We start from the raw sequence: 27,735 nt of genomic DNA on the forward strand, positions 1-27,735 counted from the left end.
GAACAAGTTGCCGTTCAGCTGGAAAGTTATGAAAAGCTTATTTCCTTTTATTTTTTCAGTTTAATAAGTATATGTGTACCTTGTGCTTATTAAATTCGTTGCTAAACACTGGAGATACAACTGTGACTAAGAAATACTTCCTTTTCTTAAAAAGCTTGAAGACTCTAAAAGGGCTGAATTGTTTTTACACGTCACTTTCTGCTTTGTTTACTGAGACTTGGGAATTTTTTGAGACTGGATGGTCTGACAGGGAAAAGTCAGACTTTAAAACAATATTCCAGGGGCTTCCCTGGTGGTGCAGTGGTTAAGAATCTGCCTGCCAATGCAGGGGATGTGGGTTTGAGCCGTGGTCCGGTAAGATCCCACATGCCGTGGAGCAGCTAAGCCCGTGTGCCACAACTACTGAGCCTGTGCTCTAGAGCCCGAGAGCCACAACTACTGAAGCCTGCGTGCCTGGAGTCCATGCTCCGCAACAAGAGAAGCCACCACAATGAGAAGCCCGCGCACCACAAGGAAGACCCAACACAGCCAAAATAAATTTTTTTTTTTTAATTTATATTTTATTTATTTATTTTTGGCTGCGTTGGATCTTCGTTGCTGCACACAGGCTTTCTCTAGTTGCGGTGAGTGGGGGCTACTCTTCCTTGTGGTGCACATGCTTCTCATTGCGGTGGCTTCGCAGCATGTGGGATCTTCCCGGACCAGGGTTCGAACCCATGTCCCCTGCATTGGCAGGCGGATTCTTAACCACTGCGCCACCAGGGAAGTCCCAGCCAAAAATTTTTAAAAATAATAATAAATAAGTAAATTTATAAAAAAACAAACAATATTCCAATCTTAGGGTTAAAGAGAAGAGATCCTTTCACAAGATCTTAATTTACAAGGTTATTTATAAATATAAATCATATATACATATGCACATATGTAAAAGTAAACATAAATATGTGTTATACTCTTTGCCTCTGAGAATCTACTATGTCTGGCTTCTACTCTTAAACCTTATAGCTGAAAGTGCCAAAGTTGGGAAAAGTTGGTAGAATGGTAAGGAGGAATAGATAACTAGCCTGATAAATCAAAATCGTTTAGAAACTAGCTGAGACGTTAGGCAACGGAATATTTCCTCCAAAGAGAGAAATGGGTTACAGGAGCCTGGAAGAACACATTTGTTTCATGTTCAAACCCTTTGTCTGGAATATTTTTCAGGAATATCCTTGGATTCTGAGTGCTTCAGATGATCAGACCATCCGAGTGTGGAACTGGCAGTCTAGGACCTGTGTCTGGTAAAGCAGGAGACAGAGAGCTGAAAAAACTTTCATTTCCTAGTATTTTCATAATCAGCTTCTCTTCAGAATAATCATCTCCCTTCACTAATGGGCTATGTCCGCTGATTAATTACTGATTATATTTGTAAGACACTCTTGTGTATAAAATGATAAATACAGAAGCAATCTCATTAGTAATATATGAACCTGGATTTACTGGTCATTTCTTACCAGGCAAAGGAGGTCATATAGCTAGGCTTCTAGAACAAAATTTTTGGCTGGTTTTCAGTTCTGTTCCCGTGAAACCTGAGTCAAGATCTAGACTTCTGTCCTGCTTTGTATTTGGCTGTAGAGCTTTCCATAAGTATGTAAGGACTATTTAAAGTGATGGCCTTTAAGAGGGATACCCCACTAAAATCTAACATAGCTTCCAGTATGAGTTACTAAGATTTCATTTATTTTGGTATTTTACTGCATCTTTAATCTGAGAGGAAAGCTGTACAGTCTCAGTTCTCCTGAAATTAGTAATATGTAAATACTAAAACATTACAGGCAAGAAGAGAGCCACTCTTGAAACAGCTGACCTTGCTTATTATTATTAGTTCAGAATTGTTAGGATGACTTGCCTTTGCCTCCAAAAAAGTATAATTGGACCTGCATCTGCTCAATTTGGAACATGGTATTTAGCATGTAGGAATCTGTTGATTCCTGCCTCTAATTTGGTATTGTCTTTCTTTTTTCCTCTTGCAGTGTGTTAACGGGGCACAATCATTATGTGATGTGTGCTCAGTTCCACCCCTCAGAAGACCTGGTTGTATCAGCCAGCCTGGACCAGACTGTGCGCGTTTGGGATATTTCTGGTGAGCTGCCCAAGTTCAGGGGACAACCTAGTGGTGTCTGGCGCAAAACTGCAATTGCTTAAAATAGTGAGGGTAGTTGGCTTAGAACAGGAAAACTGAGAATATTCTGTTCTCATATAATAGCGTCTTTGATTTTGAGGGTATTAAATCTGCTTTGATGGTTCTTCATGTTAGAGGTATTCTAAGAAAAGTGGCTGCTCTAGAAAATTTATTTTAATTTGAAGAAAATTTCACCTTTTAGTTAGTTCAGTTTTAGGGAGTATTTGATTAAGAATCAAGCTTTCCACTAAGATAAAAAAAAAAATCTTTGACAAAAATGAATTTTGGGAGTAGATTAGTGCAGGGAATCAGGGCTCTTGGATCCTGTGGCTTCATTCAGAAACAGGAAAATCCTTCTATCATATATCTTCTAGTGTAAGGAGCATGAGGGTTGGAGGAGGGATTTTCACGTCCAGAAAACCTTTTAACTGGCAGACTTCTAGGATGAAAAATAACTTGTAGATTTTGGATAGTTGTGATAATCCCTCCTTTCACAGTTTGTATACAGTGTCTTGATTTTGGGATAAGGATTTAAATTTTTAGTGCTTTATAGAGGAGAACTGAGAATTTAAATGCAGAGGAAGGACTGTACCTATGAGATTGACATGCTGGAAAAATGGAAGTGCTTTGTTGAGAAATGGAATAGGGAAATGAAATTCTAAATGCTATGGTTCTCTGCCCAGTTAAATTTACTTGTCACTTCCTGAATTGTTTCTAGTTGTTTGTTGCCTTAGAAATTCTTAGAGATTGGGTTCTCTGAAAGGTCTGTGACTAGACCACAGCACACTGTTTTCATTCTGTAAAAGGAAGGACTCCTCATAGGTCCTTGCCTAGTTCTTTGTGGTAATAAAGAACGTTGATAACTTTTCCCAACTCCCTTGTGGCATGGTGGGCTGGGGCAGTATGATACTTGCTGTTTTAAAAAGCAAGTTAGTCAATTTGGATTCCTGGGTGCAGCATTTGAAATGTTATAATAGCTGGCGTTTAAGATTCATGTGGTATAGAGACAAGCCAAGGGGAAGATGAGGACAGTTGGAAGTAGGACCTCTGCTGTGTTCTACCTTCTACAGTAGAATCATGCTGTGTCTGCAGTTTCAAAGGTTCAGAACTAGAAGGGAGTGGTATAAACAAGATTGTCTTGGAGATAGGGCAGTTGTCCTCTCTTCTGCTAGGGCTTTTGCCATTGCAGTTTTTCGTCAGACTGGCTAGGCTTTTTGAAGTACACCCAGATGTGACCAGCCATGCCAGCAGAAGGTGTTAGGCACAGGCACTGTGAGCCTGTGTCCTCTCCTCACTGCTAGTACCAGGGAGCTTACTCTTCACTCCCGCAGTAACCTAGCTGTGGCTTTCCATGGTTTTTCACGTGCACGCATTCAAAGCACCCTCTCTGTCTCAGGATATGGGAGCCTGATGGGGTTCGATCCCAGGTCATGCTGTTCCAGCTAATCAGGGGCAATTACTTAGAATAACCTTTCCCAACTGGGGATCTGTGAGAGAATTACGTGCTACTCAAATACTTTGAGTGACTGTTTTCTCAGTTCTTCTAAGAATGGTGTACAGGTAATGCCATTCTAGATCATAGAGAGGTTAATTTGTTACATGCATAAACTGGTGCTTTGGCCACTGGGGCTTCATTCTTTCATAGTGCATCGGGTTGGAGGGGCCTTATACTGCTCCACTCTTAAGAGTACTGTTTATGCCACCTGATTCTGGCAGAGCAGGTTCCCTGTGGCCTAGCTAAAGCAATTTGGGGCAATTAGGTGAATGGATTCTCTTTGGTCATCATGAAATGCCCAAGGCAAGAAATCCTTTTCTTCACTTTTGTCGGAAAACATATTTGCATCAGAATCAAAGGCCCTAAATCAGAGAAGAGAGGGAGAGGGTCTGACCCCATTTTGGTTTATGCTTGCTCTTGAATGTGTAAGGTGCATGAATTACTATATAATAACATTACAATTGCTATACTTATTATATGTGATACTGAAATTTTGTACTAATGTTACTAATGTTAATTCTCTCTTTACCGTTTCTAAGTGTTTTTCTGTACTCACAACTCTCTTGATTTCCAGTAACTCCTTAACCAGAGTGGAAGGAGATGCTTTGGTATTTAACCAAGTGGAAGGAGCTTTTGGGTTAGACTTACGCATTCTTTCCTTTTCTGGAAGTCAGCATACTCTTTTTAGCAGAGTTATTTTTCCTGGGTTCAAATAAATCTGAACACAGGAAGAGAAATTAGCAGTCAGCTCTGTTAGGAACCAGAGTTAATATTTCCAGTGTTTCCAGGAGGGAAAAAGTTAGTTCTGAGTCAGAGAACAAAACCCCTCAAATTTAGAGGACTGGTGAAAATTCTAATCTTTCTGAGTGTCTCTCTTTGAAGGGGGACACTCTCTGAACTAAGTAAATAATAAGGAAACAGAGGTCTTTAAGGAAAACCTGTCTTCTTGATACCCCTTCTATTAGGATTAACCCACAGGGCTTAGCTTAACTTGATCTTTTGTATTAGCCTGGCAAAAAATATTTGTTTAAAAGGGAATATATTTACAACCCAGATTTAAAAGATAGGTTACTTTTTTAGCTTGATCTTCCAAGTAAACTGACAGTGAAATTATTTTAATGTGCTTATACTTTTGCATGTCAAGCCCATGTAATTCAGTCTTAATCTTTGAAATGACTACTAAAAAAGTATTAATTTGCTGCCAAATCCTGTCCTCATCCCTCTCTTTTTACTACTTCCCCTGGTTCCCACTGGGAAGTGTGCGTCAAACTGGTCCATTCTGAGAGTGTCCTCCCCTCCCTCTGGATCTGAGTAGCTGCTGTAGAAATTTTCCATCTGTCGTTCAGTCCTAGTGAGTAGCTTGTCGAAGGCTCAAATATTTCTTCTCTAAATATCTTTTCACTGCCTGTCACTATTCATCTGTCTGTTTTTGCTCTTCCCCTTTTCCTGGATCATTACAAGCAAGTGCAACAAAGGCTTCCATTCTGTCATACAGCTTTCCTTTTAATGTGTTTGTTGAAGCTTATTGGAGGTGAAGTTCCTCACAGCTGTCTGTCTTTGTATCTTCCTTTGAATCTGTTTCCTACGCCAGACTCATTAGAAAAAGTTGACAGATCCCATTAAAGGGATAAATGAAATAAGTGAAAGGAGGCATCCCTGTGATGATGTATTTATGAAGCCTTAGGAAAATGAATTTTTTTTAAAGCATTGGTTTTATTTCTTTCTACCTGTTGGCTAAATGCTTATCATGGACAGGGTACAAGATAATTAAAACTGTCATGTCCTTTTAGGCACTTGCTTCTCTGATGCTGATGTTTAGGTGCCATTGTACTAGAAGAGATACATTGTAATTTTAAAACAGTGAAGATAAATACAATCATTGAACTTAATATTTTGTATTTTCTTACAGGTGCCAAAATTTAGGCTTAAAACTACGTAGGTTTTATTTTAAGTGATAGCTTTTATTTCCCCCCTATTACAGATATTTGGTTTTTTTACTTTATAAGTGCCAGGTAGTTTCATCTTCCTCTCCCCCCAGCCCCCAAATACTCCAAAAGATAGGATTTTAGTCCACATTCTATTTTCTCATCTGTAAGCTGGTATAATTATCCCTGCTTGCCCACTTCAAAGCATCATTACCTAGATCAGCTTTGAAAACCACAAAGTGCTTTTCACCTGTAAGGTAGTAGTGTTACTGTAATTTTGGTTCTGACTATAGCACAAAATATCAAATTTTAAAGACAAGTTGTGGTTGAGCCATAAATGTGGGCCCTATACAAATAAGACTCTCCTTATCGTGGTGTCTTTTTTGTTTTGTTTCGTTTTGTTTCTTCCTATCTATCTATCTATCTATTTATTTTTGGCTGCATTGGGTCTTTGTTGCTGCACGCGGGCTTTCTCTAGTTGCGGCGAGTGGGGGCTACTCTTTGTTGCGGTGCGCGGGTTTCTCATTGCAGTGGCTTCTCTTGTTGCAGGGCACGGGCTCTAGGCGCGCAGGCTTCAGTAGTTGTGGCACATGGGCTTGGTTTCTCCACAGCATGTGGGATCCTCCTGGACCAGGGATCAAACCTGTGTCCCCTGCATTGGCAGGCGGATTCTTTTTTTTATTTTTAATTTTCTTTTAACATCTTTATTGGAGTATAATTACTTTACAATGTTGTGTCAGTTTCTACTATATAACAAAGTGAATCTGTTATATGTATACATATAGGCAGGTGGATTCTTAACCACTGCGCCACCAGGGAAGTCCTTTTCTGTTGTTTTTGAATTATGGGCTGATTTCTCCCTATAGTCTCCAAAAGTTTTAATGGCAAGATACATATATTCAGATCTATAACCAGTCTTTTGAGCAAGTCTTTAAAGGGATATGACAGTTTTAATAATTTTTGTCCCCTGTCCAAGAGTCAAGAAGAAGATATGAGTACACGTTTTGCACAATTTGTAGTTTTACAATATCATCCACCAAATAAGCTGTTTTATATTTGATAGTTTTAGTTTCCTTAACTCCTTTGGAACTTCCCCATGAGTTGCCTAGAAGCTTCTAGTTTGAGAAACACTGAGCTGTGGCCTCCCCAAATGAGTTTTCTTTAAAAATTTTTTGAGATGATAGAAGAAAAGTTGCTATAGATTTCATAAAGTTGAAAGTAGAAATTGAATGTTTACCATTTGAGGCCACATTTCAAGAATATTGAAGAATGGAAATGGGTGTTATCTCAAGTAGACAGCTCTTGAGATGAGGTTTGTTGAAGAAATTAGCTATGTCAGAAGTTTGGATTGTCCTCCTCTGGGAAGAAGTCCCAGTAATGGGTCTGTTAAGGGAACAGAAGAGAAGATAGTGAATGTACTTCACTATTTTGAACTTTTTTGTTTGTTTGATTTTTGTTTGTTTGTTTGTTTTGGCTGCACCGCACGGCATGTGGGGGATCTTAGTTCCCCAATCAGGGATTGAACCCACACCCCCTGCAGTGGGAGCGTGGAGTCTTAACCACTGGACCGCCAGGGAAGTCCCTCGAACAGTTTTAGAAAGAGATAGATAGGAGCTCTTGCATCTTTCTTTAGTCTCTTTAAATTTCTTTTTCCCTTCTTTTTCCTTAATGTTAGTCTATCACTGTACCTTTCTGCATTTCTGTCACTGTGCTCTTTTTGGTAACATTATGTTTACATTTTTCATCCCACTCCTTACCCCTTCAAAGGTCTAAGGAAAAAAAACTTGTCCCCTGGTGCAGTGGAGTCGGATGTGAGAGGAATAACTGGGGTTGATCTGTTTGGAACTACGGATGCAGTGGTGAAGCATGTACTGGAGGTACTTATCACTATAGCTAGTGGCTAGATGTGGGCTCTTCTCCAGGGAAACAGTGACAATATGCCGTTCATTTATTCATTCCTTCAACAAAGACTTATGCAGGGTTTACTGAGTGTCAGGCACTGTTTGAGGCACTGAAAATAGAATAGTGGGTGAGCCAACAGAGAAATGAAGCTTATGTGCTACCTGAGGGAGAGTCATGTTACCTTATAAACATGAAAGCTGGCACAGGCTCCATCACCGTCCCAAAGCAGAGCCCATTGTCAAGCCTCTTGAAGGGGAAGGGGAGGATGATAAATCAAAGTTACTGAGAACAAACCATGTGTAAATAACTTGCATGCATGGTGGGAAAATAGAAAAGCATAAGGGAAACAAACTAGATGTTTTAAAAATATCTAATCCTTACCGCTATCTACTGGTAGAGATATTATTAACCTCATTTTGCAGATGAAAAAATTGAGATTTACAGAAATTAAGTGGTTTACCAAAGTCTACACATGTCTAGTAAATTGAAGAACTAGGCTTTGAACTTGGATCTATCTGACTCCAAACCGAGGTGCTTTTCACCGCAGAATGGTACCTCTCAAAAATACTGCTAATTCGAAACTACCTTATCTGTGATTCTGTTATGATACAGAATGTAAACTTATAAATAGGGTAAAAGATATCTTAAAATCAGCAGTTCTTAAACTTTTTGGTCTGAGGACCTTTTTATACTCTTAAAACTTATTTAGGACCCCAGAGAGTTTTTGTTTATGTGCATTATATCAATTTTTATCATATTTGAAATTAAAACCAATAACTCTTAAAACATGGACTATATAAGGATAAAGTCTATTAGCCGTCAAAGCAGTGACGTCATCACATGTCATGTAACCTCTGGAAAACTCTACAGTCATGAGAGAATAAGAGTAAAAGGGGCAAATAACGTTTTAGTAGTATTATGAAGATCGTTTTTGACCCTGCAGATTTCCTGAAAGGTTCTTGGAGCTCATCTAAGAGTTTCTTGAGCACACTTTGAGAATTTCTTCATTAAGTTATAAAATTGGTCTTTATTCTTGAGATGCTAATAACTAGTTGGAGAAATAAAATATAAGCAGACAAGTAACAAAACAAGGTAGTATATCCCAAATGCAAATGAAACTGAATTTGGGAGTAGAAGAATTTAGGAATTCCCATGCGAATTGGGAATAATATTAGATAGATTGATGTAGTAATTCTCATGGTCAAATCTTAGAGCAGCAGTCCCTTGAGTCTTTTCACATGAAGAGTAAAAATCAGAGACATCGTTTATAACCACAAGCATGGTCCATTGGTTTGCTTTGAGTAACAGATATAAAGAACGACTTTTTTAGTTTAGAAGAACCACCTTTTTTTGTACAGGGTCATGATCGTGGAGTTAACTGGGCTGCCTTCCACCCCACTATGCCCCTCATTGTATCTGGGGCAGATGACCGTCAAGTGAAGATCTGGCGCATGAACGGTGAGTGAACCAGTGACAGTATCACCATACCTAAAATATTGGCTGATGGCCAGCAAGGTGAAGTAGCCAGGTTTTCCAGACTTAGTGACCCATTTTCCTATCTTAGGTTGTTAGGCTAATCTTGGGAGCATGGCAATTGCCTTATTCCCTTTTTTTCCTTTGATGGCATCCTGATTTTGAGGAGTATGACATAATTAAAAATAAGAATTCATTTATTCAACAAATACTTATTGAGTACCTACTTTGTACTAACCATTGTTCAGGGTTCTGAAGATAACAGTGGTGACTGAACCAGGTAACATTCCTGCCATATGAAGATTCCATTTATTCTATAGTGGCAGCTAGTGACAGAGCAGGGTAAGGAGATAAAGAATGACAGAGAAGAGGTGTTATAATTGATAGGAGGGTGAGAATGAAATAACAAAGAAATATGTAAAGATTCAGAGTCTTGGGCTTCCCTGGTGGCGCAGTGGTTGAGAATCTGCCTGCCAATGCAGGGGACACGGGTTCGAGCCCTGGTCTGGGAAGATCCCACATGCCGCGGAGCGGCTGGGCCCGTGAGCCACAATTACTGAGCCTGCGCGTCTGGAGCCTGCGCTCCGCAACGAGAGGCCGCGATAGCGAGAGGCCCGTGCACCGCGATGAAGAGTGGCCCCCGCTTGCCACAACTAGAGAAAGGCCTCGCACAGAAACGAAGACCCAACACAGCCATAAATAAATGAATGAATGAATGAATGAATAAATAAATAAATAAATAAATAATAAAAATTTAAAAAAAAAGATTCAGAGTCTTAAATGAAGAAAATTGCCCTATTAGAAAGGAGTTGGTAACTTTACATTTTGTAGTAGTACCTAGCATTTGGTTAGTGGATGTCATAATTTGAAATCCCAGACTTAAAGTAGTAGGGAGTTGTGGTGACCTAATTCTTTTTCATTCTTCAGAATCAAAGGCATGGGAAGTTGATACCTGCCGGGGCCATTACAACAATGTATCTTGTGCTGTCTTCCACCCTCGCCAAGAATTGATCCTCAGCAATTCTGAAGACAAGAGTATCCGAGTCTGGGACATGTCTAAGCGGTAAGGGGGTTACAATGGTGTGTGACCAAACCCAGGGGAAAGCCCCTTTCTCTCTCTTACTCTCACTCTTTTTAAAAATTAGATTAGAACACTTTTTGTTTCTCGTCATCCTCAGCATGTAGAAAAATCAAATTATATATTATGAAAATGCGAAGGGACCTAGTGTTAGCCAACATTTACAAATCTTCCATGAAATAGAAATTTCTGTGTATGTTCTTTTTCTCCTCTAAATTTAAGCAGGTTCTTCTGTAGCTATAGAAATAAGAAATATTAAATGAAAACAGTACAGTAGAAAATTATGATGAGTGGGGGAAGTTGTAATATCAAAATAGTAGAGTCAGTTTGAAGTCCTCTTTTTTCTTTTTTTGGTCATGCTGCACGTGGCATGTGGTATCTTAATTCCCAGACCAGGAATCGAACCCAAATCCCCAGCACTGGAAGTTTGGAATCTTAACCACTGGACCACCAGGGAAGTCCCTGAAGTCCTCTTTCTGTTCCTTGGTAGAGTTTATCATGACTATCTTTATTTAGAATATGCAGTTCACTGTCCTTGATTTAGCTTTTTAAACAGTGTGCTGGCCTACCACTTAATGCTCTTGTATGTGATAGGCTGAAGTTTCCTTGGAAATTAATATTTTTCTTTGTGTACCTTTTACTTTCCTAGGACTGGGGTTCAGACCTTCCGCAGGGACCATGATCGTTTCTGGGTCCTAGCTGCCCACCCTAACCTTAATCTCTTTGCAGCAGGTAAAGGCCATTTCTTCTCTTTTTTCCTTTGGTTCAAAGTTTATAAGACTTGAGAGTGATTCTCCAGTAGCTTTGTCTCCAGCAAGTATATAGTAGGATGACAAGGAAAAATAGAAGTCTGAGAGCCACCTAGTTGAAGCTTTTCTCCTTTTTAACTCCCTTACCTTCTTGGTATAGTGTTCTTTATCCACCAAAATTCATTTAATAATAAAGCCCATTCTCTCCCTTTTTTTTTTTTTTTCTTTTGTCCATGCCACATGGCTTGTGGGATCTTTGTTCCCCAACCAGGGATTGAACCTGGGCCCTTGTCGGTGAGAGAACTGAGTCCTAACCACTGGACCTCCAGGAAATTCCCCTAAAGCCCATTCTCTTTGATTAGTTCCTAGGAGACTTAGAGGCTAATGCTGGACACTTGAGGTTCCTAGACTGAGGAGCTAGAAGCTGAGTTTTATTCATTCATTTAGCAAATACATACTGAGTATCAACCCTAGTCTGGGTGCTGGTATTCTAGCAGTGCATAAAACAATGTCTCTTACTTTATAGAACTTTTTTTGAGTTATAATTAACTTAAAATATTTTATTAGTTTCACAACATAGTGATTTGATTTTTTTTTTTTTTTATAAATTTATTTACTTATTTATATTTGGCTGCGTTGGGTCTTCGCTGCTGCGCGCAGGTTTTCTCTAGTTGTGGCGAGCGGGGGCTACTCTTGGTTGTGGTGCGCGGGCTTCTCATTGCCGTGGCTTCCCTTGTTGTGGAGCACAGGCTCCAGGAGCGCAGGCTTCAGTAGTTGTGGCACATGGGCTCAGTAGTTGGGCTCGCAGGCTCTAGAGCGCAGGCTCAGTAGCTGTGGCACACGGGCTTAGTTGCTCCGCGGCATGTGGGATCTTCCCGGACCAGGGCTAAAACCTGTGTCCCCTGCATTGGCAGGCGGATTCTTAACCACTGTGCCACCAGGAAAGTGCCGATTTTTTTTTTTAATTTTAATTTTATTTTTTTGTCTTTGGCTGTGTTGGGTCTTCGTTGCTGCACGTGGGCTTTCTCTAGTTGCTACAAGCGGGGGCTGGTCTTCATTGTGATGCATGGGCTTCTCGTTGCAGTGGCTTCTCTTGTTGCAGAGCACGGGCTGTAGGCGCATGGGCTTCAGTAGTTGTGGCTCACGGACTCTAGAGCGCAGGCTCAGTAGTTGGGACACACGGGCTTAGTTGCTCCACGGTATGTGGGATCTTCCCGGACCAGGGCTTGAACCAATGTGTCCCCTGCATTGGTAGGCAGATTCTTAGCCACTGCGCCACCAGGGAAGCCCGATTTGATATTTTTATACATAATGAAATGATCACTACAATAAGACCAGTTACTGTCTGTCACCATACAAAGTTCTTACAATATTATTGACTATATTCCCTATGTGTACATTACATCTTCATGACTTATTTATTTTATACCTATTTTATACCTGGAAGTTTGTACCTCTTAATCCCATTCACCTATTTCATCTGCCCCCCTACCTCTCCCTTCTGGCAACCACCGTTTGTTCTCTGTATCAAAAAGTCTGTTTCTATTTTGTTTTGTTTGTACATTTGTTTTTTAAATTCCACATATAAGTGAAATCATACAGTATTTATTTTTCTCTGACTTATTTTGCTTAGCATAAATAATACCCTCCATGTCCATCCATGCTGTTGCAAATGCAAGATTTCATTCTTTCTTATGGCTGAGTAATATTTCATTGTATATGTATACAACATCTTCTCTATCCATTCATCTATTGATGGACACTTAGGTTACTTCCATATCTTGGCTGTTGTAAATAGTGCTTCAGTGAACATTGGGGTACATATATCTTTTTGAATTAGTGTTTTTGTTTTCTTTTGATAAATACCCTGGAGTGGGATTGCTGGATCATATATGGTAGTTCTATTTTTAATTTTTTTGAAGAACCTCCATATTGTTTTCCATAGTGGCTGCAACAATTTAAATTCCCACTAACGGTGCACAAGGGTTCCCTTTTCTCCAAAGCCATGTCAACACTTGCTTCTTGTCATTTTGATAATAGCCATTCTGTTAGATGTGAGGTGGTATCTCATGGTTTTGATTTGCATTACTCTGATGATTAGTGACGAGAACCTTTTCATGTGCCTGTTGGCTATCTATATGTCTTCTTTGGAAAAATATCTTTTCGGGTATTCTGCTTATTTTTAAGTTGGCTTATTTGATTTTTGATATTGAGTTGTATGAGTTCTTTATGATTTTTTTTTTTTGGCCACACCACATGGCATGCGGGATCTTAGTTGCCCGACCAGGGATCGAACCTGGGCCCCCTGCAGTGGAAGTGTGGCATGTTAACCACTGGACCACCAGAGAAGTCCCAGTTGTATGAGTTCTTCAGATTTTGGATATCAACCCCTTATTGGATATATTGTTTGCAAATATCTTCTCTCATTCAGTAGGTTGCCTTTTTGTTTTGTTGGTGGTATCCTTTGCTGTACAAAAGCTTTTTAGTTTGATGTAGTCCCATGTGTTTATTTTTGTTTCCCTTGCCTGAGGAGACATACCCAAAAAAATATTGCTAAGACTGATGTCAAAGAGGTTACTGCCTACACTTTCTTCTAGGAGTTTTATGGTTTTAGGTCTTACATTTAAGTCTTTAATCCATTTTGCGTTTATTTTTGTACATGGTTTAAGAAAGTGGTTCAGTTTGATTCTTTTATATGTAGCTATCCAGTTTTCCCAACACCATTTATTGAAGAGACTGCCTTTTCCCTATTGTATATTTTTGCCTCTTTTGTCATAGATTAATTGACCATGTGAGCATGAATTTATTTCTGGGCTCTCTATTCTGTTCCATTGATCTATGTGTCTGTTTTTGTGCAGTATCATACTGTTTTGATTACTATAGATTTCTAATATAGTTTCCAGTCTGGGAGCATGATACCTCCAGTTTTGTTCTTCTTTCTAAAGATTGCCATGGTGATTTGGCAACTTTTGTGGTTCCATACAAATCTTAGGAGTATTTGTCTAGTTCTATGAAAAATACCATTGGTATTTTGATAGGGATTGCACTGAATCTGTAGGTTCCTTTGGGTGATATGGACATTTTAACAATATTGATTCTTCCAGTCCATGAGCATGGTATATCTTTCCATTTATTTGTGTTGTCTTCAATTTCTTTCATCAATGTCTTATAGTTTTCAGAATACAGGAGTTTCAGAACTCTCCCACTTTGCTGAGAGTTTTTATCATAAATGGATGTTAAATTTTGTCAAATGCTTTTTCTACATCTATCGATATGATCATATGATTTTTACCCTTCATTTTGTTAATGTGGTGTATCACATTGATTTATGGATGTTAAACCATCCTTGCATCCCTGGAATGAATTGTGCTTGATCATGGTGTATTATCCTTTTAATGTATCGTTGTATTTGGTTTGCTAGTATTTTGTTAAGGATTTTTGCATCTATGCTCATCAGGGATATTGGCCTATAATTTTTGGTTTCTTATGGTCTTTGCCTGGTTTTGGTATCAAGGTAGTGCTCTCCTCATTAAATGAGTTTGGAAGTGTTTTTTCCTCTTCAATTTTTGGAATAATTTGAAAAGGATAGATATTAACTCTTCTTTAAATGTTGGTAGAATCTACCTTTGAAGCCATCTGGACCTGGACTTTTGTTTTTTGGGAGTTTGTTGATTACTGATTCAATTTTGTTAGTAATTGATCTATTCAGGTTTTCTGTTTCTACATGACTCAGTCTTGGAAGATTGTATGTTTCTAGGAGTTTATCCATTTAGGTTGTCTAATTTGTTGGCATATCATTGTTTGTAGTATTCTCTTATAATCATTCCTTTGTATTTCTGTGCTGTCAGTTGTAATTTCTCCTCTTTCATTTCTGATTTTATTGGGGCTCTCTTTTTTTTTTTTTTTTAAATTCCACACCTCTTTTTTTTTTTTTAATTTATTAATTTATTTATTTATGGCTGTGTTGGGTCTTCGTTTCTGTGTGAGGGCTTTCTCTAGTTGTGGCAAGCGGGGGCCACTCTTCATCGCGGTGCGTGGGCCTCTCACTATCGCAGCCTCTCTTGTTGCGGAGCACAGGCTCCAGACGCACAGGCTCAGTAATTGTGGCTCACGGGCCTAGTTGCTCCGCGGCATGTGGGATCTTCCCAGACCAGGGCTTGAACCCGTGTCCCCTGCATCGGCAGGCGGATTCTCAACCACTGCGCCACCAGGGAAGCCCTCTCTTTTATTTTTTAATGAGTCTGGCTAAAAGTTTGTAGATTTTATCTTTCAAAGAACCAACGCTTAGTTTCATTGTATTTTCTGTTGTTTTTTTAGTCTCTGTTTCATTTATTTCTGCTCTAATCTTTATCATTTCTTCCTTATACTCACTGAGCTTTGCTTGTTCTTCATTTTGTTTTTTTTAAATCTACTTTTAGATTGCTTGAGATTTTTCTTGTTTCTTGAGGTAGGCCTGTATCACTATGAACTTCCTCTTAGAACTGCTTTTGCTGTGTCCCATAGATGTTGGACACTTGTGTTTCCATTTTCATTTGTCTTCAGGTATTATTGATTTCCTCTTTGATTTCTTTGTTGACTCATTTGTTGTTTAGTAGCATGTTGTTTAGTCTCCACATGTTTGTGTTTTTTCTAGTTTTCTTCTTGTAGTTGATTTCTAGTTTCATACTTTTTGGTGAAAAAGGCACTTGAAATTATTTCAGTCTTAAATTTATCAAGCCTTGTTTTGTGGCCTAGCATGAGATCTGTCCTGGAGTATGTTCAATATGCACTTGAAAATAATGTATTTTGCCACTTTTGGATAGACTGTTCTCTATCTATTAATTCTATCTGGTCTAATGTGTCGTTTAAGGCCAGTGTTTCCTTGTTGATATGATCTGTCCATTGATGTAAGTAGGGTGTAATGTCCCCTAGTATTATTGTGTTATTGTCAGTTTCTCCCTTTATTTCTATTAATATTTGCTTTATATATTTAGGTACTCCTATGTTGGTTGTATAAATGTTTGCAAATGTTATATTCTCTTGTTGGATTGACCCCTTTATCATTATGTAATGCCCTTCTTTGCCTTTTGATATGATCTTTGTTTTAAAGTCTATTTTGGCTGATATGAGTAACGTCCTAGCTTTCTTTTCTTTTACATTTGCATGAAATATCTTTTTCCATCCCTTCACTTTCAGTCTATGTGTATCTTTAGATCTGACTTGAGTCTCTTGTAGGCAGCATATAGATAGGTCTCATTTTTTTAATCCATTCAGCCACTGTAAGTCTTTTGGTTGGTGCATTTATTCCATTTACCTTTAAAGTAATTATTGATAGGTATGTGCTTTTTGATATTTTGTTAATTTTTTTCTGGTTGTTTTTGTAGTTCTTCTCTGTTCCTGTCTTGTTCTCTTGGTTTCTTCCCTTGTGGTTTGATGGATTCCTTTAGTGTTACATTTGGATTTGTTTCTCTTTATTTGTTGTCTATCCATTGTAAGTTTTTGTTTGTGGTTACCATGAATTTCATAAATATTGAACTGTATATATATATTTGTCTATTTTAAGCTGATAGTCACTTAAGTTCAAAGGCATTCTAAAAGCACTACATTTTTACATGTACCCCATTTTATGTTTTTTATTTCATATTTTATATCTCTTTATTTTGTGTATACCTTAACTATTTTTTGTAATTATAGTTGATTATACTGCACTTGACCCTTTAACAACGTGGAAGTTAGGGACACTGACCCTCTGTGCAGTCTAAAATGTGCGTATAAGTTTACAGTTGACTCTCTGTACCTGTGGTTCCGTATCTGCAGATTCAACCAACAGTGGACTGTGTAGTATTATTGTACATATTTAGTGAAAGAGAACTGTGTGTAAGTGGACCAGTACAGTTAAGATCCATGTTGTTTAAGGGTCAACTGTTCTCTGGTCTTTTAACTTTCATACTAGCTTTTTAAGTGGCTGATCCACTGCCTTTACTATGTATTTGCTTTTATCAGTGAGATTTTTCCTTTGATGTATTTTCTTTTTTTTTTTATCTTTTTAAATGTTTTTTAAATTTATTTTTGGCCATGTTGGGTCTTCGTTGCTGCACATGGGCTTTCTCTAGTTGCGGTGAGTGGGGGCTACTCTTCATTGTGGTACGTGGGCTGCTCATTTCAGTGGCTTCTCGTTGTGGAGGATGGGCTGTAGGTGTGCGGGCTTCAGTAGTTGTGGCACATGGGCTCAGTGGTTGTGGCTCGCTGGCTCTAGAGTGTGGGCTCAGTAGTTGTGGCGCACGAGCTTAGTTGCTCTGCAGCATGTGGGATCTTCCTGGACCAGGGCTCGAACCCGTGTTGCCTGCATTGGCAGGCGGATTCTTAACCACTGCACCACCAGGGAAGTCCCTCATATATTTTTTTATTTCTAGTTGGTGCCTTTTCTTTTCTGCTTGAAGGAGACCTTGACATTTCATATAAGGCTGGTTTAGTAGTGAACTCTTTTAGTTTTTGCTTGTCTGAGAAACTCTTTCTCCTTCAGTTCTGAATGATAACCTTGCTGGATAGATGCTAAGTGGTAAGTCTTTTCCGCTCAGCATTTTATATGTATCCTGCCATTCCTTTCTGGCCTATAAAGTTTCTGCTGAAAAATCAGCTGAGAGTCTTATGGGGTTTTCCTTGTATGTGATTAGTTGTTTTTCTCTTGCTGCCTTTAACACATTATTGACCAGAGATGTATTAATACATCTTTTGTTACCTGAATGTTATTGACTGGAGATGTATCAATACGTTTTTAGAGAGTGATACAATTAACATCACCATACAAAGTTGTTAGAGCTTAAAATTGATCAAGGGTTCATTATACAACTTATGAATGTCGTTATCATTTGCATTTTGCTCCATTAGGTTTTTGTTCCAACCTTGTGTATATTATAAACACAAGTTTGTTACCATAAAATTTTCAAAAGTGATGCATCGCGAGATTTTGAGTGAAGAAGAATTTTTCGGTGAATTTTATGCAGATACTTTCTCTGATTGTCCAAGTGACATATATACTAGTGTCTCAGAAGATGATAGTTCTTCAGAATATAGTTCTGATTCAGACAATGTGAATGTTAGACCAACAAAAAGACAAAAAAACTTAGTGATTGATTCTGATATGGAAAGTGAAAATGAAACTCGTGGTGCTGGAGAATGCTCCCTTGCTTCTGCAGAAGAGTGGATTGCAGACAACATTTCACAAAAATTAGAAGACTTTACAGGTGTGTCAGGTGTAACTATTGAATGTAATAACCTGCAAAGTGTTAGTGAAATAACAGAATTAATTTTTGGTAACGACTTTTTCGAGTTGGTTGCTTCTCAAACAAACTTGTATCACCAACAGAATGAAAAAGCATATAAAAAGTATGATAAGGCTTTAAAATGGACTGATGTAACCAATAGTGATATGAAGAAGTTTCTTGGATTAATATATTTTTTTAAGAGGTATGAAGCGTCCTTTATTTTTTTTTGAATTTTATTTTATTTTTTTATACAGTAGGTTATTAGTTATCTATTTTATACATATTAGTGTATATATGTCAATCCCAATCTCCCAATTCATCCTACCACCGCCCCCCCGCCCACCACTTTCCCCCTCTTGGTGTCCATACGTTTGTTCTCTACATCTGTGTCTCTATTTCTGCCTTGCAAACTGGTTCATCTGTACCATTTTTCTAGATTTCACATATATGCGTTAATATATGATATTTGTTTTTCTCTTTCTGACTTACTTCACTCTGTATGACAGTCTCTAGGTCCATCCACATCTCTACAAATGACCCAATTTAGTTCCTTTTTATGGCTGAGTAATATTCCATTGTGTATATGTACCACATCTTCTTTATCCAGTCGTCTGTCGATGGGCGTTTAGGTTGCTTCCATGGATTAATAATTTTGATGGGACAAATAAGAAAGTCATACTGGAAAGAATATTAGTCGACTGATCCCTTACTTGAAACACCTATCTTGCCAAAGATTATGACGAGAAGAAGGTTCGAAAAAATAATGACGTTTCTTCACTTCAACAATAACTCAGAAACTCTACTTCCTGCAGACAGAGAGGTTCAAAAGTTAAACCTCTTTTGGATTATTTTCTACCAAAATTTCCATCTATCTATATACCCAAACAAGAGCTATCACTTGATGAGGCAATGATAAAGTGGAGAGGATGACTCAGATTCAAAACCTATAATCCCAGAAAACTTACAAAATAAGTTTGGTCAGGATGGTTAACGAAAGTGAAACTGGGGTATATATGCAACCTTGAGATTTACATGGGTGAAGGATAGAAACTGCAAGAAACAATTTTATTGGTCCTACAACCTTATCTTGGTTCATGGCACTGTATTTACCAAGACAGTTATTAAAACAGTGTGTCCACATCTGAAATATTGTTGAAAAATAAAACCAGAGTTTGTGGGACTATAAGAGAGAATCATGGTCTACCAAACCAATTAAGAGAAATCTAAAAATCTACAGAGAGGAGAAATGACATTCTTATGGACGGGAAAAGTGATTTTTCTTATATGGAAAGACAAAAGGCTAGTCTGCATGGTGACAACTATTCATTATGCCTCCATAGCATCTACAGGAAAAGAAGACAGGAGGACTGGCCATCAGATGACTAAGCCCACTTGTATATTAGAGTATAATAAATGTATGAAAGAAGTTGATTGATCCAGTCAATACCTGGCAAACTGCAATATCCTCTGGAAAACTCGAAAATGATATAAGAAAGTGGGTTTCTATTTGAGTAATTGCAGTTTATTCAATGCGTTTAAAATTTATTGTAGCCTTAATGCACAGAATAAAATGACTTACAAGCAATTTTTGTTAGCAGTAGCTAGAGAATGGGTAATTGACCATTCTGGTGAGTATAGTGGTAGTCCCGCACCTGGTCCTTCTTGTGGTGTTTCTAAAAGAGCCCCCCACAAAGATCCACCTTGTCGACTATCAGGTAAAATAAAAGAACATGTTCTAGAGGAAATAATACCACAGGACTAAAAAAAAATGCCACGGGGCTTTCCTGGTGGCGCAGTGGTTAAGAATCTGCCTGCCAGTGCAGGGGACACGGGTTTGAGTCCTGGTCCGGGAAGATCCCACATGCAGAGCAACTAAGCCCGTGAGCCACAACTACTGAGCCTGCGCTCTAGAGCCCTCGAGCCACAACTACTGAGCCTGCGTGCCACAACTACTGAAGCCCAAGCACCTAGAGCCTGTGCTCTGCAACGAGAAGCCACCTCAATGAGAAGCCTGCGCACTGCAACAAAGAGTAGCCCCCACTTGCCACAACTAGAGAAAGCCCGTGTGCAGCAATGAAGACCCAATGCAGCCAAAAATAAATAAAATTAAAAAAAAAAAATGCCGCCAGAAAGTGTAGAGTCTGCTCTTCCAGGGGAAAGCACAGTGAAACACGATATAGTTGTAAAAGATGTTCTGTTCCCTTGCACAGAGGTGCCTGCTGTACTGCCTATCACACTCTAATGAAATATTAGAATGCTTTAGTTAGACATGTACAAAGTTTCAAAGAAATACATTAAGTGCAAAAACAGTTGTTAATAGTTATACTCAAACGCGGGTGTTTCAGTATTCACTTATATAACAAATCGCTGGCCACAGGCATCAGTTTCTGCAAAAATCCCCTGGCCAATAATGTGTTAAGATTCTCTCCTTATCTTTAACTCTTGCCATTTTAATTATAATATGTCATGGTGAGGATCTCTTTGGGTTCATCTTATTTGGGAATCTCTGTGCTTCTTGGACCTGGATATCTACTTCCTTCCTGAGGTTAGGAAAGTTTTCAGCCATTATTTATTCAAATAAGGTTTCTGTCCTTTCTCTCTTCTCCTTTGGGAATCCTATAATGTGAAAGTTAGTATGCTTGATGTCGTCCCAGAAGTCCCTTAACTCTCATTTTTAAAAAAATTCTTTCTTTTTGCTGTTACGATTGGGTGATTTCCACTATTCTGTCTTACAGATTGCTCATCTGTTCTTCCAGATCATCTAATCTGCTGTTGATTCCCTCTAGCATATTTTTTCTGTTTTTGTATTCTTCACTTTTGATTGGTTCTTTCTTATATTTTCTAAGCCTTTGTTGAAGTTCTCACTGAATTCTTCCATTCTTCTCCCAAGTTTGGTGAGCATCCTTATGACTGTTTCTTTGAACTCTTTATCAGATAAATTACTTATCTCTGTTTCATTAGGGGTTTTTTCTGGGGGTTTATTTTGTTGTTTCTTTTGGAACATATTCCTCTGTCTCCCTTTTGTTTGACTTTTGGTTTTTTTTTCTATGAATTTAAGCAAAACAGCTACCTCTCCTGGTCTTTTCAAGGAGTGGCCTTGGGTGAAAGCTTTCCTGTGTAGATTGTTTGCACCTGGCAGCTTTGACAGGCTTGCTGGGGCTGGAGTGCATCTGGGCAGGCATAGTCCCTGGGGAGTGTGGTCTCTTGGTGGAGTGCCTGGGGCTGGAGTGGGCATGGGGCAGTCCTGGGAAAGCACTACACCTGAGGCCATGGAACTTTTATTTGTAGTGAAGGGAGGTAGACCCATAAAACAATAAATATATAAAACAATGTATGGTGAAAACTGCTTTAAAGGAAAGTTAAGCAAAAGTAAGTGGGTAGAGAGGGACGAATGTGGGGACTGCTGCTTTATACTGGGTGTTCAGGAAAGTGAAGGGGAATGATAAATACAGTGACAGTGGGAACAGCAAATGCAAAGACCATGATATGAGAAATGTTTAACATGTTTGAGGAGCATCAAAGTGGCCAGTTGGAGCACAGTAAGGGGCTAAATAATAGGAGGTAAGACCAAGCCAGATTGGGCATTGCCTTGTAGGCCATTAGAATTTAAGACTTTATTCTGAAAGAATGGAAAGCCATTGGAAGGTGTTGGGTGGGGAAGTGACATGATCTGATTTATGTGTGGAGTGTATACTAGGAGGACAAAGATTGAAGGTTTTTCTGAGTGATGGATAATGTTAGTAGGGAAAAGCAAAACATTTTTAAAAAACAGAACCAGAAAGGCTTTTTAAACTAGCATCCATTTGTTCAGCACTTACTTTTTATGTTTGCTATTTGATAGTGACTGGGGAAGGATGGAAATTATTGTAATTTCTGTTTTCAGGGAGCTCAGTGTATACTGGGGATGATATACCTAAACAATTACAGTGCAGAATGGTACGTGCTGTGACGGAGGTTTGTACAAAACAGTTAGGAGAACACAGAGGAGGGTTTGTCTAATGTGGCAGTATGATAGAGTGAGTATTGGTAAAGGATTTACAGGTGTTTACTTGAATAAAGATTCCAAGAATTGTGAGAATTTAGGCAAATAAAGAATGCATTTAGGTGTCTTAACTTTGTTTTTAGCATTCATATACAGTCGTCATCTTTGTGTATCTCCTGTTTCCAGTTTTCTTTCTTGCCTACAGCTAATTCTTTCCTCCTTTTTCCCTGTGGCCCAGGCCATGATGGTGGCATGATTGTATTTAAACTGGAACGGGAACGGCCAGCCTATGCTGTTCATGGCAATATGCTTCATTATGTCAAGGACCGATTCTTACGTCAGTTGGATTTCAACAGCTCCAAAGATGTAGCTGTGATGCAGTTGCGGAGGTAAATCAGACTTGTTTCTTTCCTCCAAACTGTCTCATCTGTTACCATGAAACAATACTCACAAACTGGAGTCTGTTCTGTTAACAACGTTTTGGATCTCATCTCCTGTCACAGGTAGAATCCCCAGGAGCATGGTGGTGGCCATGAGGCCAATGGGGGCTTCCCTGTTGACAATGCTAGAGACGCTGTGGAAAGGAAATTATACTGCCAAGTTTGCCAGGTGTCTTGAAAACCAGGGAAAGTTTCCTGGTTGAGAGTAGCCCAGCTTGGTGACAGGCCTCTTTGCCTTTATTTAGCATTTCTTTTCTATACCTCTCCCTTTGCTTTTCAGCAAAATGCATGCAGCTCTAAACCAGAATATATGTCTCTGGAAACTCTTAACTCGGAAGATATGATAATATCTGGGGTGCCTGGCAAAAGGAACTGTCCTCTTGGAAAGCCAGATGTACCAGCATGCTGAAACATTCATGGTGGCAGGCTTTGGCATAAGGGTTTGATAACCACCCTCCAGCGTTACTACAATAAAAAAATGGGTTTATGTTATCACTCCAAGGGACAGGAGAAACTAGCCAGAGACAAATCACATCATGTTACTCTGTGGTATCCACTGCAATTATGTGTAGGAATTTGTACCCAAGAAGAATCAATCCCACTCACTACAGTGAGTGCTAACTATACCTTCTGTTGAATAAGTAGACTTGTACTAGGTGTGCTTTTTTAAAACTCTGTGCTCAAAGCTGAAATAGGGGAGTCCCTAAGCCTTAAAGAAAGGAAGAAATAGATGCAACATTCATTTATTTTTATTCCGGAAAAATGATAAGTATATCTGTAAAGATGAGGTAAGTAGGAGGTGTAGTAGTAATTCCTTTTTTCCTATTGTCATTATGTCTTTTTACTAATTTCTCTGTTTTTTGTATATATATCTCTAGTGGTTCCAAGTTCCCAGTGTTCAACATGTCGTACAATCCAGCAGAAAATGCAGTCCTACTGTGTACAGTAAGTAAACCTCCTAGGATCTCCTCATTTCCCATAGCTCTCTTTCTCATGCCCTTAGAGGATCTCTAATGGCTTCTTAGAAACTATTTAATGGTCATTTTGAGAGAGCTGAAACAGTAAACAGAGGCTCAAACCAGGTAGGCTTCAGCTGTCATAAACATGTTAAGGGTTTGTGTACTTACATCTTTCATAAGGCTAACAACTTCTAAACTTAATGGAGCCTCGGGATGAATCACCCAAATCACTGAAAGTAATTTGAAAGAATGTTTGGGACTATATCCTATTCAAAGGAGATGCTTATCTTGATTCCCTCCATTTGGGTGAAAATAGTAGAGCTGATTTTGAGAGGAGTTCCTTTCAGTGGTGTTACCTTTGGGGTCATCAAGTAGCCCTCCTTATTTCTTGCCATACAATTAAAAAAAAAAAGAAAAGAAAGAAATGACATTCTAATTTTAGTGCCTTCATTGCCAAGTCAGAAGAATGAAAACCTGTCTTTCCCGATATGACTTCTGGTGTCTGATCCCAGTTCTTCTTCAATATCTAACAGTCCCATATTTTCCTCCTGGCACTTTCCTTTAATGTTTTTTCTTTGATGTCTTTTTTTTACCTTCAAACAGACTTTTAAGTTGATGAATATACTCAGGTGGGGCACTGGAATATTGGGGTCTTAGTCTGTTAATTTGTGGAATAGAGAGCAGTCCTTGCTTTCATTCAAAAGATATCTACATCTTTGGAAGATAAAAGAAAAATAAGGTGACATGAATGCTGAATTCTTTGGCAACGAGCCCTATCATTTTTAGCTGTAGAAACGTTCAAATGCCTTCTGAGTGAAAGGTGTGAAAAGTATAGTTTCAGGTTGCTGTCTGTATAATGGTGCTGTTTTCTATGTCAGAGTAAACTGGTATCTTGGGTGCTCTTACTAACAATTCCTCCCTTTCCTCTACAGAGAGCCAGTAATTTAGAGAATAGTACCTATGACTTGTACACCATCCCCAAGGATGCCGACTCCCAGAATCCTGATGGTAGGCATTCGCTTTGTGTACCCGACTCTGCTCCTAGCTCTCCTCACCCAAATCATCACTCCTCTTCAAGTTTTTCACGTTCCGTCCCCAGGCCATGGCCACATCACTCATGTCTGTTGGCAGGTGCCGCTGACAATTGCATCAGAGGCAACCGTGATGTGAAATATTCATGTTCCTCCTCCATTTTATTACTCCAGCTAGATATATATATTTTATAATTTGGTTATTAGAAACTCTCCGTTTTCTCTTTCAGCACAGCATGTTATCCTAGTTTATTGTCAGCTGATGTGACTTTCACCCTGGTAGTTTCATTTATTTAAAAACGTGGTTCCAATCTTGCAGTGTCTCATCCTGGGACTAGGGATTTATGCTCTCCCATCCATATCCAGATCCGATTTGCTTCCTTTTGCATGTCAGAAAGACGAGGCTGTTAACAGCCCCTCACCCCACCAGGGATCCCGGATCCAGCTGAGACCCCTGCCTGCCTGCCTCTTCCATCACCAACATCCCTTTTTAGTCCTTTCCGCTAGAACTTGCTGACAAAACATTCTCAGAATAGATTTGAGTCTCACTTATGCTCCTTTTAGTGTACTTCCTCCAGTTGGTTTGTAGGTCAGAGGTTTGTTCCTCAGGTCCCCACTCTTAGTACCATACTTTCATGATATTTTAGACCGAATCAGCAGATTCTGAGAAATATTTTGCTAGCTCTGTCCTATTGTGGGTGCCACTGTGTCATTATTGCTGCTAATATCATCACTGTCCTGTAAGTGTGGTCATGGTGAGAAGAGAGAAAACCTATAGGTCTTTGATATCCATAAATCAAAGTCTCCCCTATAAATTAATCAGTCAAGCCATTTCTGACCAATTTTTTTTATTTGGTCCTGCTTACCCATCCCCTTGCTTCTTTTCCCCATCTGTTTACAATTAATAGAGTCTAAAATATTTTGGTTTTGTCTTATAACCACTTTTATTTTACCTTCTCCATTTTTTGAGGGAGATAATAATTATTAAAGGAATAAAGGTACAACACAGAGGAAGAGAAAGAGCAAAGGCTTGAATAGTGTGGTTCTTCGGCCCCTGGAAAATGGGAGTGTTGGTTGTGATAATAATTAATTTTGTAAATTGCCTGACACCCCTGGTTGTCAGGGGGTGGCCTGGCAAGGCTGGCCAGCACGTATTGTCCAGTTTCCTGCTGATACTAATGGATAAAAAAATATTTCCGTGCATCCTTCTGTGTATCTCCTTTGAAGTTTCCCAGAGTGTGGAGTGCCCATTCGGAATTCTAATCAGCCAGTGAAGTGTTTGGGAACTGAGAAACACGTTGTAACTTTGTTGAGTGATTGATTGACATTTATGGAGCATCAGCTTGGTGCTAAATACTGCCTAGCATAGAGCTGCGGGGATTTAGTTAGGAGCGCTCTGCCCCACCCTGCTCTACTAGGAGGTCTGCATTTGCATGTTAAAAGCAGTAGAGCAGCTGCGTCCTGGAGAGGGGGCTCTGTCTCTACTCCAGCTTGTTGAGATAGGAGGTCCAAGACACTCACAGGCTGCTTGCTTTGTGCTGCAGCTTGGCCAGCGAGGCCCTCCCTGCTCGTTAGCTTGATGGAATGTGCTGTCTCCCAAGATGGGGGTGGTCCTTCTGCCAGTATATGGTGTTGGCTGAAATGCAGTCACTTGGCCTAGAGAAAAGAGGCTTGGCAGGGGTGGAGGTTGGAGTTTGGAGGGGACTGGTGGGGAAAAGTCACTGACAATAGCCTCAGGTCATGGCTGAATAAGTTAGGAAGCAGCTGAACTGGCAAAGCCAACATGGCAGCCAGCAAGACTGGCAGCTTCATGGCACCTGACTCTGTCACCTGCCAGTAGCTTACTACATGCTCCTGCCCTTTGGTTTTGTTCCTCTCAGCTCCTGAAGGGAAACGATCCTCAGGCCTGACAGCTGTTTGGGTTGCTCGCAATCGGTTTGCTGTCCTAGATCGGATGCATTCGGTGAGTTAAGACTAAAAAGGGAAATTAATTTGGACAGTGTGGTGGCAGTGGCCTGTGTATTGCAGAATAAAGAGCATTTATTTTCCCCTTACTCTCCCCCGGGCAGCTGCGGTCCTCGTGTATTGGCTGCTTTCTCCTTAGCTCTACCCCAAACCCCTTGGGAAAAAAAAGGCCTTAAAATTGATTTGATTGGGTGGATGATCACTGTGGCTCTGGGCTTAAGAACCAAGCTAAAGTCACTCTTGATAACACAGGAGCCGAAAAACGTCAAATTTGAAATAGGTGAGCTGGGAAGTCCCTGACGGTCCAGTGGTTAGGACTTGGCGCTTTCACTGCTGGGGCCCGGGTTCGATCCCTGGCCTGGGAACTAAGATCCTGCAAGCCACGTTGCAAGCCCCCACCCCGTCCCCCACCAAAAAAATGAAATAGGTGAGCTAGATAAGGAGTAGATCCTCTTCCTTATCCTACTACCTCTGATGGTACTTAAAAGGTAATGGGTCCTAAAAAAGTTAAGCAAAGCTCTCTCAAGAAAATATTTAACAAAAACTTAAGCCTCAGAAGTGCTGTATTCTCTCTCTGGTTGATTGAGGAATTCAAATTTTAGTTGGACTTCTCAGGATATTTCAATTGAAAAAAAAAAAAGCTATCAAGACCCTTGGAGAGGATCTTAGTTGGAGTGGTCTACGTAGAGTGGTGATTGACCTGGACAGACAGAAAACAAAAATACTTTGTTTATTGAAGCTAAGGAATAATTGCTGAGGGACGTTGTCAGCTGACATCATCTTACATGTATTCCTCTTAACCCCACCTTTTATACTCATTTCAGCTTCTGATCAAGAATCTGAAGAATGAGATCACCAAAAAGGTACAGGTGCCCAACTGTGATGAGATTTTTTACGCTGGCACAGGCAACCTCCTGCTTCGAGATGCAGAATCCATCACGCTCTTTGATGTACAGCAGAAGCGGTAACATGTCAGATGCCCCTAAGCAGACAGGCATATAGTGGGGGAGAGTGGAAATCTTTAGTGGGAGCTTTTCTTCCCCCGAGTGAGTTTGACCTGTGGCTTAGCCACTTCTTGTGCTGTAACTCCAAGACTCTTTCTAACCACTTTTTTTCCTCTGTGATCACTCTCCATCCTGTACATACACACTAGCATTACAACAAGGGACTTACTTGTTTTCAGAGCATTTATCTGAACAAAGAATGCACTTGGGACTTAGAATAATAGGGACACAGAAATGAATAACATAGTTCCTGTACTTAAAGGAGCTTATAGTCCATTGGTGAAAACAGACATACACAAGTCCCTAATAATACATGGGAATGAGGAG

At 39.5% G+C, this 27,735-nt stretch overlaps 1 protein-coding gene across 2 annotated transcripts in view; it reads left to right on the plus strand.

Moving 5' to 3' along the window:
- Window positions 1-27,735, plus strand: part of COPA (COPI coat complex subunit alpha) — a 50,401-nt gene that overhangs the window by 8,066 nt on the left and 14,600 nt on the right. For both annotated transcript variants that reach the window (XM_082464896.1, XM_082464897.1), the window contains exons 5-15: window positions 1,204-1,280; window positions 2,013-2,122; window positions 7,349-7,458; window positions 8,842-8,941; window positions 9,884-10,019; window positions 10,684-10,766; window positions 22,248-22,398; window positions 23,328-23,394; window positions 24,341-24,416; window positions 26,320-26,402; window positions 27,229-27,368. In XM_082464896.1, the coding sequence (XP_082321022.1) occupies window positions 1,204-1,280; window positions 2,013-2,122; window positions 7,349-7,458; window positions 8,842-8,941; window positions 9,884-10,019; window positions 10,684-10,766; window positions 22,248-22,398; window positions 23,328-23,394; window positions 24,341-24,416; window positions 26,320-26,402; window positions 27,229-27,368 (1,133 nt within the window). The remainder of the gene's footprint in view (window positions 1-1,203; window positions 1,281-2,012; window positions 2,123-7,348; window positions 7,459-8,841; window positions 8,942-9,883; window positions 10,020-10,683; window positions 10,767-22,247; window positions 22,399-23,327; window positions 23,395-24,340; window positions 24,417-26,319; window positions 26,403-27,228; window positions 27,369-27,735) is intronic.

The sequence above is a fragment of the Balaenoptera physalus genome (genome assembly GCF_965194825.1).
Source record: "Balaenoptera physalus genome assembly, chromosome: 1".
Classification (NCBI taxonomy): domain Eukaryota; kingdom Metazoa; phylum Chordata; class Mammalia; order Artiodactyla; family Balaenopteridae; genus Balaenoptera; species Balaenoptera physalus.